Source organism: Bombina bombina, chromosome 1 (genome assembly GCF_027579735.1).
Source record: "Bombina bombina isolate aBomBom1 chromosome 1, aBomBom1.pri, whole genome shotgun sequence".
Lineage (NCBI taxonomy): Eukaryota > Metazoa > Chordata > Amphibia > Anura > Bombinatoridae > Bombina > Bombina bombina.
Genome location: NC_069499.1, coordinates 1,339,247,757 through 1,339,264,287, shown reverse-complemented (window position 1 = coordinate 1,339,264,287; position 16,531 = coordinate 1,339,247,757). Strand labels below are relative to the sequence as shown.

The window sequence follows — 16,531 nt, the reverse complement described above, 5'->3', positions numbered from 1 at the left end:
ACATTTAAAAAAATTAACCAAAGGTCTGACCTCTGGTTAATTTTTTGAGCGCTAATTGCTACAGCAAGCTTGCGGAGACAATAACCAGCCACTTGTAAACGAGCGAATCTGCCTGTTTGCAGGTGCGCAATAAATTAGCGCTCCACTTGTAATCTAGGCCTATATAGGAATCAAAGGGATATTATAAAATAATACTTATAATATGAAAAATATATTAAAAGGAACATGAAACCCAAATGTTTTTTTCATGATTCAGGTAGAACATACAATTCTAAACAACTTTCCAATTTACTTCCATTATCAAATGTGTTTCATTCTTTTGAGATTTTTCTTTTGAGATTTTTTTCTTGAAGGAGCAGCAATTCATACTGCTATAATAAAGTCTGCTTTGTAATCTGTGTATCCTTTGTTGGGAGTAGCAGTGCACTACTGTGAGCTAGCTGAACACATTGGGTGGGCTACAGCTGCTAGATCCCACCAGTGCATTGCTTCTCCTAAGCCTACCTAGGTATGCTTTTCAATGGATACCAAGAGAATGAAACAAATTAGATAACAGAAGTATATAGGAAATTTGTTTAAAATTGTAATCTCTATCTGAATCATAAAAGAACAATCTTTGTCCCTTTAATTAATGTACATAAACATTGTCAGATCTTATATGGATACACAGACTATTGGTGCTATTAACATAAAAGTGTGCCCATTTGTTTCAGCCCCTCATTCTATTTCTGCTATCTTCTCATCACCTAGCTGTAATATCAAACGAAAAAGAGAAATGATCTCAGGTATCATGTCAAGCCAATGTAAACAATACTTGTGCATATTTATAGGAACCAGACAAAGTCACCTAACATGACCCCAAAGCTGTTTTAGAAAAGTTTGGAGGAAGCCATAGGACAGTCGAATGAGGGATTCAATCTGTCATCCAAGTAAGAAAACATGCCATTAAATCTCTCACTCCAACGGATGTCTGTAGGTTCCTGACATAATCCCTGAAACATTCCTTTGTTAACAAGGTGACATGAGACGGATATTAATGTCTTCTCTACAAGTGTTCAATGGATTGATCAGTTCTCCACATATCCTGCCTCTTACTGTTCACAATTTCCATTAACATAGGAGCAAAAACACAATGTTCATATAACTGGTGTCAGTACTGAACATACTCACCTTTAAAGAAGACAAATTTTCCATCATGTCTCTCGTAGGCAGCAGTAATGTTGGCTGGCAGACCACGCCAGAAGTGTCCTATTGGCATTGGGTAGTTATCTAGGACACGGTTATGTCGTACCCTCCAGAACCAGGCTCCCTGGCAAATAAAAAAGTGTTGAGGATTTTCTGATGTTTACATTTAGGAGTTAAAGCATTCCTTAACTCTCTCATTCTCAACCAGGTTCAGTTAACTTGACCACTGCCCCAAGGAATCATAAGCTCATACCTGGTCAAATTTCTATTAACTATATGCCTTACTAATAGTATAACCATTTCAACAGCTTTAACAAACCACAAAACCTGTAACCACCTTAATAAACCTCCTCAATGCAATTCCCTATTAATTATATTGATAGACTTGCTTTATTAAAGCCTTGCTTATTGTTAAAGCATTGTACACTAGATTTTTATTTGCATAAATGTTTGTAGATGATCCGTTTATATAGCCCATCTGGGGGTGTTTTTTGTAAAAATGAATAGTCTAGATTATTTTTAAATAACATTGTGCTGATTTTAAGACTCCTAAACAAGCCCCAAAGTTTTAGATGTATACTGATGTATACAGACTTCAAATTGCTTCTGTTTGTATAATGGGTCTTTTCATGTGCAGGGGGGGGGGGGGAGAGTGTCTGCTCAAAGCCCCTTTTAGTGGGTGACCTAGTCTAAACTAATCAACAGTGCTAAAGTGGGAGCTTATACGTAAGTTTTTAAAAGGTTTTATACTGGATTTTATATCAGTATTTGTGCATATTATTCTTAATTGTAGTGTCTATTACATGCAGTTAAATGAAATTGGTGTACTGTATACTGTACCTTTAAGTAAACCTATTTCTGATAGAGACCTCACTTCAAAACATCCTTTAACGATTATATCATCAACCTGCTAGAGAATGTTACTGAACTCTACCAAACCTAACTACAAGACATTACTTAACCCCATCCCTGTTAGAAGAGAACATCACATAAATTCTTAACAGCTTAATTTAGCTGCACCCTTTCCAAAAGCTGTAAACTTACACAATTTCTATACATAAAAACACTAATTAAACATGTTTTATATCATTTTGCTGCATCAAAAATGTATGTTAAAATCATTTTTAAGCTAACAGGGAAGTGCAACTTTTGCAATTCATACTTTGGGACACATTGTTTATTGGCTGATAACATCCACATCTCTGTTTGTTTAAAGTGACACCTCCCCACTAGCAGAAAACCAAAATCAAAGTTTATGGCACTGGAATGCCAGATCTAAATAAATAAAGAAAAAGAAGCCGTAATACATTCTAAAATATGCTTTAGCCCCTCAACGACCGAGGACGTGCCAGACACGTCCTACAAAAAACTGTTGTCAACGACCAAGGACGTGCCTGGCACGTCCTCAGGGGTTTTAAAGGGCCATTATACACTCATTTTTTCTTTGCATAAATGTTTTGTAGATGATCTATTTATAAAGCCCATAAAGTTTTTTTTTTAAAAAAAATGTATAATTTTGCTTATTTTTAAATAACATTGCTCTGATTTTGAGACTCCTAACCAAGCCCCAAAGTTTTATTTGAATACCGTCAGCTACCTTCTCCAGCTTGCTCCTGTTTGTGTAAAGGGTATTTCCATATGCAAAAGAAGGGGGAGGGGGGGGAGTGTCTTATTTCCCACTTGCAGTGGGCTTTCCTGCTACCTTTTCAACAGAGCTAAATTGAAAGCTTCTAAGTAAGTTTTTAAACCATTTTATACTGGATTTTTATATCAGTATCTGTGCATCTTATTCTTTATAGTAGTGTCTATTACATGCAGTTATATGAAAATGAGTGCATACTGTCCCTTTAAGCGCTGGAAGCGCTACTGAGCATATCTAGATATGCTTTTCAGCAAAGAATATCAAGAGAATAAAACAAATTAGATAATAGAAGTAAATTAGAAAGATGTTTAAAATTGCATTCTCTTTCTAAATCATGAAAGAAAAAATGTGGGTCTCATGTCCCTTTAAGATGGGGGTGACAATTGTGGGATGGGGAAGGGAAGAAAGCTGTTTGAGAGGGACTAGGGAGGGATGTGTCAGGTGGGAGGGTAATCTATACACTAAAGTTAAAATTAACCCTACAAGCTACCTTATTAACCCCTTCACTGCTGGGCATAATACAAGTGTGGCACACAGCTGCATTTAGAGGCCTTCTAATTACCAAAAAGCAATGCCAAAGCCATATATGTCTGCCATTTTTAAACAAAGGGGATCCCAGAGAAGCATTTACAATCATTTGTGCCATGAGTGCTCAATCTATTTGCAAATAATTTCAGTGAGAAACCTAAAGTTTGTGAAAAAGTAAACAATTTTTTTTTTATTTGATCGCATTTGGCAGTAAAATGGTGGCATGAAATATACCAAAATGGGCCAAGATCAATACTTTGGGGTGTCTACTAAAAAAGAATATATACATGTGAAGGGTTATTCATGGATTCCTGACAGATATCAGTGTTACAATGTAACTTTCACTAATTTAAATGGTTTGGAAATAGCAAAGTGCTACTTGTACTTATTGCCCTATAATTTGTAAAATAAGCCAAGAACATGCAAACATGTTACTAAAATTTAGAAACTATTTAGCATGGGTGTTTTTGGTGGTTGTAGATGTGTAACAGATTTTTATTTTTGTAACAGATTTTTGGGGTTAAAGTTAGAAAAAGTGTGTTTTTTTCATTTTTTTTCATCATATTTTATTTTTTTTATAGTAAATTATATGATATGATGAAAATTGTATTTTTAGAAAGTCCATTTAATGGCAAGATAAACGGTATATAATATGTGTGAGTACAGTAAATGAGTAAGAGGAAAATTACAGCTAAACACAAACAGCGCAGAAATGTAAAAACAGCCCCAAGAACGGTAAGACACTTGAAAAATGGTCTGGTCACTAAGGTGTTAAAAAATGTCCCTTTACACCCTTTAAAGCAGTAGTTCCCCACATCATTTATGTTTTGAGACATACATATGCCATCCCTGATGTGTTTAGATCCCCAGGATACCCTTAGTGTAAATGTAATACAATAATATGAACGAATTGTGAACTAGTAAGTACATTTTGGTCACCCTGATAATAAAAACAGTCTTTTAAATAGGCATTAAATGTCTCTTGCTTTTATGTAAAAATTGTTCTTGCCCCACACTCCCTAAAGATTTTAAATCAATATCTCCAATCTAGATTTTCTTCTGAATGTTGCAAATGACCTAAACCAGATTTGTGATTGCTGTTAATAATGACAGTTTAAATTGTTTTAAAGCACATCACTGTAGGCCTTTTGCAATGTAAGATAATTGTCCATATATACTATGTATACATTAAAATGTCCCTTTTAAGATAAGAAGTTTGCAGTAAAACTTAAAGGGACAGTCTAGTCAAAATGAAACTTTCATGATTCAGATAGGTCATGTACTTTTAAACAACTTTCCAAATTACTTTTATCATCAAATTTGCTTTGTTATCTTGGTATTCTTTGTTGGAATCTAAACCTTGTTCGGCTCATATGTAATTTCTAAGCTCTTGAAAGCTGCCTCTTATCTCACTGCATTTTGAGAGTTTTTCACAGCTAGACAGTCCTAGTTCATGTGTGTCATAAAAGATAACATTGTGCTCACTCCCATGGAGTTATTTATAAGTCAGCAATGATTGGCTAAAATGCAATTCTGTCAAAACAACTGAAATAAGGGGGCAGTCTGCAGAGGCTTAGAAACAAGGTAATCACGGAGATAAAAAGTGTATTAAAGGGACATTATGGTCAACATTTAAATGCACATTGATGAATTACATAGTTTAATATAAACATATTTGCAATATACATGTATTAGCAAAAATGCTTCTAGTAAAAGTTATCACAGTTTTAGAGTTAACATTTTTCTCTGCACGTGCATGTGAAGCATAGCTAGATATTCCCTGTGCGCTTATATCATGTCAACAATTAACAAATTAAGTCATTACCAGATGGTACCAACACCTTAAGCTCTTTGAGCATGTGATGTGTTTAAAATGCTGGTGCATACCTAAATACATTTTGAAACAGCTATAGCTTTTATTAGAAGTATATTTGCTAATACATGTACTGTATATTGCAAAAATGCTTCTATTCAAAATTTAAATGCATCTACATGGATTTCAATTTTGGCTGGAATGTTAATATAACAGTGTTGGTTATGGAATCCTGGGGAATGGGTAATAAATGGATTATCCTTTTTTTTTAAACAATAAAAATTCTGAAGTAGACTGTCCCTTTAAGCCCTAATTCAATGTGACACGCCTTCATCTGTAGGTTGTGATATCCCAGTGTATCCAGACACTATAAAGAATTGCTGCTGATAGCCTAATGTAAGGAAACCTCTGTAGCTGTCACCCTTATGTCATCTCTTGCTATAAACTAACCCAATAATATACCTGCAGAATCTTACCTTGAACACAAACATTTCTCCTCGCAGGACACTGACAGCATCAAAATTTCCCTCACAGATGTTGGGGCCATACTGATCAGGGGTGACAGGGTTACGAGGAGGTGGGGCATTGCCAGGTTGCTCTGGTTTACCTCTCGGGGGAGGTTTTGGAGGCCTCTTATCAGGTGTGTCAGGGTTTCCTGGAGTAGGGATAGGCGATAAGGTGGTAGGGGCCTGATCCTCATGAACACCTGTGAGAAAGAAAGCACAGCCAATAAACCGTGAGAAATGCTGAACATGAATGAAGATCAACATCATTATAACTTTATCAGTCTCTGTGAACAGATGTTTGTTGCAAACAATGTAAAGCCCTCACTATTGGAGGTGGCAGTGAGGTCCTTCACACCTCTACAGGCTTAGAAATGCAATTTAACATAAAGCTCAGGGGAGAAAGTTTAAAGTTGAAGTGGATCATTTAACGTCCCCGCATATTTCAGAAATAACAGATGTGAAGTACATAAAAGGTAAGATGTACAGTTACAGACAGAGAACATGATCTGTTAGTGGGCGGTAAACAGCTTACAGTTTCAGTAATATAGACTGCAATGGGAAAGCAGTCAATAGATGGAGGAAAATCGGATGAGACAGAAAGAGGCAGTCTGAAGTCTAAGAAAAAGAAAAAAAAACAGCAATGTGTAGTGAAAACACTGACTGATGACAAGATCAGCAGCCAGTGGGCGAGGTACAGCTGGCACGGCGATCAACTGAAATAAATCTCTGGGGACTGATACAAAAGCATCTCAGAATCATGACCCTTACCATACAGCTGCTGTATCCCACGTCTGTCATCTTCAGGCAGTTGGAAGTTATCAGTGTCCATCCACTGGTAGAATGGAGCCATAATGGCTGTAGGATTGTTTGAATGCTCAAGCCCTAGAGAGTGTCCAAGCTCATGAACAGCAACCAGGAACAAGTGATTCCCTGTAAAGCAGGAAACTATTTAACAACTAAAATGAATTAGCTTCTCTGTCTTTTTTTTAAAGGCTATGTATTTATGGCTACTGTTAACCTGCTAAAATGGTGAGCTGTATTTAGAGTTATGTGCAGCAGTGCTACGGCCTACAGTTCTTAGTGTGCCCAATTCAAAAGCCTTTACATACACCAATGGTTCCACAGCCTGGCTATGTACTCAAACACAGCCATTCTTTATCACACACATCAAGACTTTACACATTTGATTAGATAATAAAAAAAACTTATGAAACGTTATTAACCCTGAAATAAACACAACTTTCCAGATTTGTGTGATAAAGAAGAACCTAAAGTGATGGTAAATCCAAACGTTTAACAAACGCTAGTATTTGCCATCACTAAAAATCAAGGGGAGTTTCATTCATTAACCTTGTAAAAAAGGGTGATAAACTCACCCTTTCTGTGCCGTTGCACAGTGCTAAATTCAGCAGCTCCGGGCCACCCACGGCACAACGATCTCCTTCAATGAGGTGACTTTTGCACCACTGAACCAATAGCGGTGCGTGAATACCGAAACCTGTCAGTTGACACGAACCGCGATTGGTTCAGAGGTGCAAATGTCACCTCATTGAAGGAGATCGTTGTGCCGTGGGCGGCCTGCACCACTAAATTTAGCGCTGTGCAACAGCACAGAAAGGGTGAGTTTAGCACCCATTTTTACAAGGTTGATGATTGAAACTCCCCTTGCTTTTTAGTGATGGTAAATCCTAGCGTTTGTTAAACTCTTGGAATTACCATCACTTTAATAATAATATAATTTATTCTGAATAAATCAGTACACTGATATAAACAAATAGAGTGATTAAAGGGATGTGATTTTTTTTCTTTTATGTATCAGAGTATGCAATTATAAATAACTTATTATTTATTTCTATTATCTAATTTGTTTTGTTCACTTTGTATCCTTTGTTGAAAAGTATACCTATTTAGGCTAAGACGCTGCTGATTGGTGGCTGCACATATATGCATCTTGTCATTAGCTTTCAGCTAACTCTCAGAAGTGCATTGCTGCTCCTTCAACAAAGGACACCAAGAGTATGAAGCACATTAGATAATAGAAGTAAATTGGAAAGTTGTTTAAAATTGTATGATCTTTCTGAATGAAAGAAAAATGTTAAGTTTCATATTGCTTTAAGAAAATTACATCCAGTACATGGAAATGCAAAAAAAAATTAAAAGAATCATATTACTTATATAGTAATAATAATAATAATAATCCTAGTTATGTTACTTGGGACCAGGTGTAAAATAGGTATTCCAGTATTCAAGATGTCACCTTCGTGATTTTAATTTTTTTTCATTCATTCTTTATTAGTTTATACCAATCAATTTTACTCAGTGAGGAGTGCTATCTGCAGTGGTGTAAAAAACACCTATTGCTGGATTCTTTAATTATGTATTAAAGGGACAAGCAGTTTAGCAAGACTTTCCAATTGAATTCCATTATCAAAATGTGCACAGTCTTTTTATATCCACACTTTCTGAGGCACCTGCTCCTACTAAATATTGAAATTTGTCAGAAAAATCTACTGCTCACGGAAAATGTAAAAGTAAGTACTATTGCATTGTCTTTTTTATGCAGTTGTTGATTATATCTGATGGGACTTCACCTGAGAGTTCCATGTTTTCTACAGTCCATGGTTCATCTGAGTCAAAATGTACATCTCCTCCCATTCCTGGACCTGGAAAATAGGCATGTGCCAAGAAACCGCCAGGACCATCAAAGGGGGAGCTATCTCCATGGAAACCAGAGGCAAAGAGGACTAGGATGTCAGCATTAGAATGTCGTTGCCGCACAGACTCATATGACAATTCCTGGAAGGTCAATGGTGTTGCACCTGACCACACAGCAAAGGCTTGGCGAATGGCGTTCACAGAATTGTGCATGCCCAGCTTGTCTGAGTAGTTCTGGATGCTGTAAAATGCAGAGAAAAAAAAGTATATTACAAAACTACAATGGTCAAATATGAGAATGGATTACCACCCAGCTGGTATTTTACCAACAGGGGGCTCGTTTCCATTGAGCCGTAAATGATTTTGTGCAAGGTTGCAAAACTAAACAAATGCTGTCGGAAGCCATAAAGCCTATCAACAGTTTCTGATGGTGTTTTTCTACCATTACCGGCAGTCGGACCAGAACAAAAATATGGTTTTTGAAACCTCTTTTCCATTGAGATCTTAAAGTTTGCAAACAATGCAAGCTTTTCTATTTTTTTATTTTTATATGTCTTGGGGTTACACTTTACTCTAAACTCATATTTACTCCATATATAAAAGCAATCACCAAATCCTGCTGTGCACACCTACATAACATTTCCAGAATTCATCCTTTCCTTACTCAAGAAACAAAAACAAAAAAATAATTCCCTCCTTTTGTCACGCATTGACTACTACAATCTACTTCTAAATGGACTTCCCAAACACCACTTCTCCTCCCTCTCCAATCCATTATGAATGCTTCAGCTAGACTCACCAAAGTCACTGATCTACATCAGCTGCTCCGCAAGTCTCTACACTGGCTCCCCGTACACTCGAGAATACAATTCAAAGTATTAACACTAACTTATAAAGCGCTCAACATCCTCACTTTTAACTATATTTGCTTTCTCATCTCCAAATACTCTCTACCCCACTCCATAAGACTGTCTTTAACCTTGTATAGCTTCATACACTTTTTAAAAACATAACTACTGAGAGGCTTACCATTTTTCCTCTGTTTTTCATCCTACCCAAAATAAATTTTGAACTTACTTGACTCACTGTTGCAATTACAATCCATGTGACAAGCTACCCCAAATCTAATGTCTCAAATCATTGTCATTGTATACCCCTATCTCTTTAGCCAGTGCTACAGAATTGTGTGGTGCTATACAAATAAATAAATTTATCAGGTAAGCATAAATTTCCTTTTATTTTACGATACGACAAGTCCACGGATTTCATCCTTACTTATGGGATATCGCCTCCTGGTCAGCAGGAGGAGGCAAAGAGCACTACAGCAGAGCTGTATATATAGCTCCTCCCTTCCCTCCCACTCCAGTCATTCGACCAAAGTTAGGAAGAGAAAGGAAAAGCCAAGGTGTAGAGGTGACTGAAGTTTAACAAAAATAAAGACCTGTCTTAGAAAAAACAGAGTGGGCCGCGGACTCGTCGTATCGTAAAAGAAATAAATTTATCAGGTAAGCATAAATTTCCTTTTCTTTAACAAGATACGACGAGTCCACGGATTTCATCCTTACTTACCATACCAAAGCTATAGGACACTGATGAAAGGGAGGGACAAGACAGGAACCTAAACGGAAGGCACCACTGCTTGAAGAACCTTTCTCCCAAAAACAGCCTCGGACGAGGCAGAAGTATCAAATTTGGAAAATTTGGAAAAAGTGTGAAGAGACGACCAAGTTGCAGCCTTGCAAATCTGTTCAACAGAAGCATCATTTGTAAATGCCCATGAGGAAGCCACAGCCCTAGTGGAATGAGCCATAATTCGTTCAGGAGGCTGCTGTCCAGCAGTCTCATATGCAAAACGGATGATACTCTTCAGCCAAAAAGAAAGAGGTAGCCGTAGCTTTCTAACCCCTACGTTTCCCAGAAAAAAACAACAAATAATGAAGATGATTGACGAAATTCCTTAGTCGCCTGCAAGTAAAACTTCAGGGCACGGACTACGTCCAAATTATGTAACAGACGCTCCTTCTTAGAAGAAGGATTAGGACACAATAAAGGAACAACAATTTCCTGATTAATATTCTTGTTGGAAACAACCTTAGGACGAAAACCAGGTTTGGTACGCAACACCACCTTATCGGAATGAACAATAAGATAAGGAGAATCACATTGTAATGCCAAAAGCTCAGAAACTCTGCGAGCAGAAGAAATAGCAACTAAAAATAAAACTTTCCAAGATAACAACTTAATATCTATGGAATGCATAGGTTCAAACAAAACCCTTGAAGAACATTAAGAACTAAATTCAAACTCCAAGGAGGAGCAATTGGTCTAAACACAGGCCTGATTCTAGTCAGAGCCTGACAAAAAAATTGAACATCCGGAACATCTGCCAGACGTTTGTGTAGCAAAATAGATAGAGCAGAAATCTGTCCCTTTAAGGAACTTGCTGACAACCCTTTCTCCAATCCTTCTTGGAGAAAATATAAAATCCTAGGAATCCTAATCTTACTCCATGAGTAGCCCTTGGATTCACACCAATAAAGATATTTACACCATATCTTATGGTAAATTTCTCTAGTAACAGGCTTACATGCCTGAATCAAGGTATCAATGACCGAATCAGAGAACCCACACTTAGATAAAATCAAGTGTTCAATCTCCAAGCAGTCAGCTGCAGAGAAATTAGATTCGGATGATGGAAGGGTCCCTGAATGAGAAGGTCCTGCCTCAATGGCAGCTTCCACGGTGGCAGAGATGACATGTCCAACAGATCGGCATACCAAGTCCTGCGAGGTCACGCAGGAGCGATGAGGATCACTGAAGCCCTCTCCTGTTTGACTCGAGCAATCACCCGGGAAAGGAGAGCAAACGGAGGGAACCGATAAGCTAGGTTGAACGACCAAGGCACTGCCAAGGCATCTATCAGTTCGGCCTGAGGATCCCTGGACCTGGATCCGTATCTCGGAAGCTTGGCATTCTGACAAGACGCCATAAGATCCAGCTCCGGCCTGCCCCATCTGAGAATCAAGTTGGCAAAGACCTCTGGATGGAGTTCCCATTCCCCGGATGAAACGTCTGTCTGCTCAAAAAATACGCCTCCCAGTTGTCCACTCCTGGGATGTAGATTGCTGACAGATAACAAGAGTGAGCTTCCGCCCACTGAATTATCTTGGATACTTCTGTCATCGCTAAGGAACTCCTTGTTCCTCCCTGATGATTGATGTAAGCCACAGTCGTGGTGTTGTCCGACTGGAATCTGATGAATTTGGCCGAAGCCAAGCCTGAAGCGCATTGAATATTGCTCTCAACTCCAGAATATTGATGGGAAGTAGAGACTCCGACCGAGTCCACACACCCTGAGCCTTCAGGGAATTCCAGACTGCGCCCCATCCTATCAGGCTAGCGTCCGTTGTCACTATCACCCATGAGAGTCTTTGGAAGCACGTCCCTTGGGACAGATGATCTGGCGACAACCACCAAAGAAGAGAGTCCCTTGTCTCCTGATCCAGATCTATTTGAGGAGACAAATTTGCATAATCTCCATTCCATTGTCTGAGCATGCTCAGTTGTAGAGGTCTGAGATGAAAACGAGCAAACAGAATTATGTCCATTGCAGCCACCATCAATCCAATTGCCTCCATGCACTGAGCCACTGATGGCCGAGGATTGGACTGAATGGATTGGCATGTATTCAGAATCTTTAACTTTGACTTCCATCAAAAAGATTTTCATGGATAGAGAGTTGATTAGAGTTCCCAGGAAAGGAACCCTTGTCTGTGGAATTAGTGAACTCTTTTCTAGATTCACCTTCCACCCGTGAGTCCTTAGAAAGGACAGAACAATGTCGGTATGAGACTTAGTCAGCTGATAAGACGACGCCTAGATCAGAATATCGTCCAGATAAGGCGCCATGAAAACCGCCAGCAGACCCCAGAACCTTTGTGAAAATTCTGGGTGCCATGGCCAGACCGAAAGGAAGGGCCACAAACTGAAAATGTTTGTCCAGAAAGGCGAACCTCAGGAACTTGTGATGATCTCTGTTGATAGGAATATGAAGATATGCATCCTTTAAATCCACGGTAGTCATATATTGACCCTCCTGGATCAATGGAAGAATTGTCCGAATAGTCTCCATCTTGAAGGATGGAACTCTGAGAAACTTGTTTAGACTCTTGAGATCTAAAATGGGTCGGAACGTTCCCTCTATTTTGGGAATAATAAAGATATTTGAGTAAAACCCCTGCCCCTGTTCCTGTATTGGAATGGGACAAATTACTCCCATGGAGGAGAGCTCTCTTACACAACGTAAGAACGCCTCTCTTTTTATCTGGTCTACAGACAATTGTGAAAGAAGAAATCTTCCTATGGGGAAGGAATTTTTGAACTCCAACTGATACCCTTGAGACACGATTTCTAGTGTCCAGGGATCCTGAACATCTCTTATCCAAGCCTGGACAAAGAGAGAAAGTCTGCCCCCTACTAGATCCGGTCCCGGGTCGGGGGCTGCCCCTTCATGCTGTCTTGGTAGCAGCAGCAGGCTTCTTGGGTTGTTTACCCTTGTTCCAAGCCTGGTTGGGTCTCCAGGTGGACTTGGCTTGTGAATAATTCCCTTCCTGTTTAGTGGAAGAGGAAGAGGGGACTCCCTTTAAATTTTCGAAAGGAACGAAAATTACTCTGCCGTCCCCTCTGCTTAGATGTTTTATCTTGAGGGAGGAGGTGACCCTTACCTCCCGTAATGTCAGAAATGATTTCTTTCAAGTCAGGCCCGAATAGGGTCTTTCCCTTGAAAGGAATAGCCAAAAGCTTGGATTTAGAGGACACATCTGCAGACCAAGATTTTAACCATAAGGCTCTCTGTGCTAAGATGGAGAATCCCGAACTCTTAGCCGCCAATTTGGTGATCTGAAAGGAAGCATCCGTAATAAAAGAATTAGCCAGCTTACGGGCCTTAATTCTATCCTGTATTTCCTCCAAAGAAGTCTCAGTCCTAAGAGACTCTTCTAGAGCGTCAAACCAAAAAGCAGCCACAGTCGTGACTGCTACAATGCAGGCCGCCGGTTGCAATAAGAACCCTTGATGAACATAGAGTTTTTTGAGAAGACCCTCCAACTTCTTATCCATGGGGTCTTTGAAAGCACAACTGTCCTCGATAGGGATAGTCGTACGCTTAGCCACGGTAGAGATAGCTCCCTCCACCTTAGGGACCGTCTGCCAAGAATCCCGAACGGTGTCAGCTATAAGGTACATTTTCTTAAAAATAGGGGAAGGGGAGAACGGGATACCCGGTCTTTCCCATTCCCTTGCAATAATTTCTGAAATTCTCTTAAGAACTGGAAAAACATCGGAATAAGAAGGAACCCCTAAGTATCTGTCCATCTTACTCAATTTCTCTGGTGGGACCACAATAGAATCACAGTCGTCCAGAGTCACCAAAACCTATCGTAGCAAAAGGCGGAGGTGTTCAAGCTTAAACCTGAAGGACATGACGTCCGAATCTGTCGGGGGCAATGCACTTCCTGAGTCAGACAGTTCCCCCTTAGACAGGGCCTCCCTACCTCCCAATTCAGAGCCCTGGGAGGGTACATCGGAGATCGCCATCAAAGCATCAGAAGTCGCAGGGACCACATGGGCCTCTGTCCTACTGCGTTTGCCTTGTAAAGCTGGCAACTTAGATAAAACTTCTGAAAGAGTGGATGACATAACTGCAGCCATATCCTGTAGGGTGAATGAAGCGGACGCAGTTGAAGAACACGGCGTCGCCTGAGCGGGCATTAAAGGCTGTGACGCTTGGGGAGAAAGTTGCGGCATACCCTGAGTCTCATCAGTCTGAGAAACACCCTTAAATATACTTGCATTAAAGAAAATGTGTTCTTTAAACTGTAAAGCCCTCTCAGTACATGAGGGACAAAAAGGAATAGGGGGTTCCACATTGGCATCTAAACACATAGAACATGTACTTCCTGAAGGTCAGCCATGACAAAAACAAGCAATAGCAATATTGGTCGTGGTACTGTAATTAAAAAATAAAAAGCAAAAACTTTGAGAAAATTTGCTGAAAAACAGTGTACTGTGTCTTTAAAAATTAAAATTGTATAGTTTTTACTGCTCCGCAATAAGCAATGCAATAACAGGGAAGCACTATAGGACTTTTAGCAGATCTCCCTTATAAATGTACACTCTAACAATGCATAACTCCTCAGGGACAAAATTTAGCACTTGCACCTCACCACAGCTCTGCTGCGGCGCCTACCTGTCCCCACGAATCACTCAATAGTACTCATTGAACGGCGCGCCTAAGACCGCTTGTGAGTATTACAGACACAAGCTGACTTAGGCCACATCGGAGCCTCTAGACATGCTGCAGCAATCATCAGTATCTGGATATCAACTGTGCGGCTAAGCGCGCAAAACGCTAAGCCCCGCCCATCGTTGGTGGAAACTAACTCCGGAAAAGTTGAGACCGCATATGAAATTAACATGTCGGTAACAAAATACCTGTCCCCACACAACTTATAGAAAGTGTACCGTGACCACCAATGTGCCCTTCAAACAAAAAAAACACAACCCTGTCCTGCCATTAGCTTAGTAATAGTTAAGGTTAGGACACTTGGGTCAGAGCAACCACAATCTCCTAGCGTCAAGCCCACAATCTATGTGTATCCGCCAGGCTAATTACTCATTAGAGACCACTGATAGTACAGCTGAACTTCAGCTCACTGAATAAAAAGGGTAGACCCATGCACACAATTTATGTCCCTGTGCAAACTGATAACCCCTTCCCGGTATAGGGAATAAATTCCAGTCTGTTCTGAGTTACTCAGTCTCCCCAGAAGCAAAACGACTGTACATACCTTAATGCTGAGCGCAGCATGAGCTTGTCCCACACAATGAAGATGTTCTTTTCATCACCTCCAGCAGATCTGTGGGAACAAACAGGGTCTTAGATAATATCTGCTAAGACCATCAGCAGGGCAGCAAACAGTATGGGAGTCGCAGAAAGAATGAAAATCTCCCCAGTCTCCATTGCTGAAAATCCTGTAGCTCTAGCCCTGAGAAAAAATAGCACACACTGGTACCATTTAAAAATAATATACGCTTGATTGAAGAATCTAAACTAACACCTCACTTTACCTCTTCCTATCACTAACACAGGCAAAGAGAATGACTGGAGTAGGAGGGAAGGGAGGAGCTATATATATACAGCTCTGCTGTGGTGCTCTTTGCCTCCTCCTGCTGACCAGGAGGCGATATCCCATAAGTAAGGATGAAATCCGTTGACTCGTCGTATCTTGTAAAAGAAATAATAATAATATTATGTAATATTTAGTGCTGCCCCAGGAAGGTTGGAGTTAGGTATTTAATTATATTCCAACATGTACTTACATATAAAAATGTAATCAAGCACATAATTCCAACTAAACATATGCATGGGGCAGCACTAAATATTACATATAAAAAGAAATGTAACCGTAAAGTAAAACAAAACAAAAAATGGTGATCTTAAATTTTAAATAAATTCCTTAAAGGGATACTAAATCTAAGCTAAGGAGCCAGCCAATTTTTGGTTCAGACCCTGGTCAGCACTTGTTTATTGGTGGGTGCATTTAGCCACAAATCAGCAAGCACAACCCAGGTTGTGAACCAAAAATGGTCCGGCTTCTAAACTTTCTTGCTTTTCAAATAAAGATAGCAAGAGAATGACGAAACATTGATAATAGGAGTAAATTAGAAAGTTGGCACATTACCTGTTGAGAAAGTCTGCCCGAGTGAAGACCCATATATTATTAATATTTTTAAAAGGTTCGGCTAATTTTTAAACTATCACAATTAGTTTCTTTTCCGACACTCCACCTAGGGGAGTGCTGCTATTTGTTAAAGGTATTTGATTATTTATTAGGTGACAAGATCACTTTACCTAGCTCAAAAAACACCAAACTCCTAACATTGCAAACTAACTACCGTGTCTTTCACTCTCTAGTCGTTTCACACTCTAGCAGTCTATCACAGGTAAGCAGTGCAGGCGCTAACATTAATTTTTCTAATCTAAGGTCGGGTTACCAAACTTTTTATGGAGTGATTTTCGAGAAATCCACTGTCGTTTTGGAAGTAAACACAACATTAACTTACACATACACGAAAAGACTGACTGCACACACTGCGCAAACTATTTCAATGGAAACCTAAATAAATGAAAACTAAAATGGA

At 39.4% G+C, this 16,531-nt stretch overlaps 1 protein-coding gene across 3 annotated transcripts in view; it reads right to left on the bottom strand.

The window, feature by feature from the left end:
- MMP15 (matrix metallopeptidase 15) overlaps positions 1 to 16,531 on the bottom strand; it is a 153,954-nt gene that overhangs the window by 57,530 nt on the left and 79,893 nt on the right. For all 3 annotated transcript variants that reach the window (XM_053702446.1, XM_053702456.1, XM_053702436.1), the window contains exons 4-7: positions 8,266 to 8,570; positions 6,443 to 6,604; positions 5,645 to 5,874; positions 1,171 to 1,309 (exon numbers count right to left, since the gene is read on the bottom strand). In XM_053702446.1, coding sequence (XP_053558421.1) covers positions 1,171 to 1,309; positions 5,645 to 5,874; positions 6,443 to 6,604; positions 8,266 to 8,570 — 836 coding nt within the window. The remainder of the gene's footprint in view (positions 1 to 1,170; positions 1,310 to 5,644; positions 5,875 to 6,442; positions 6,605 to 8,265; positions 8,571 to 16,531) is intronic.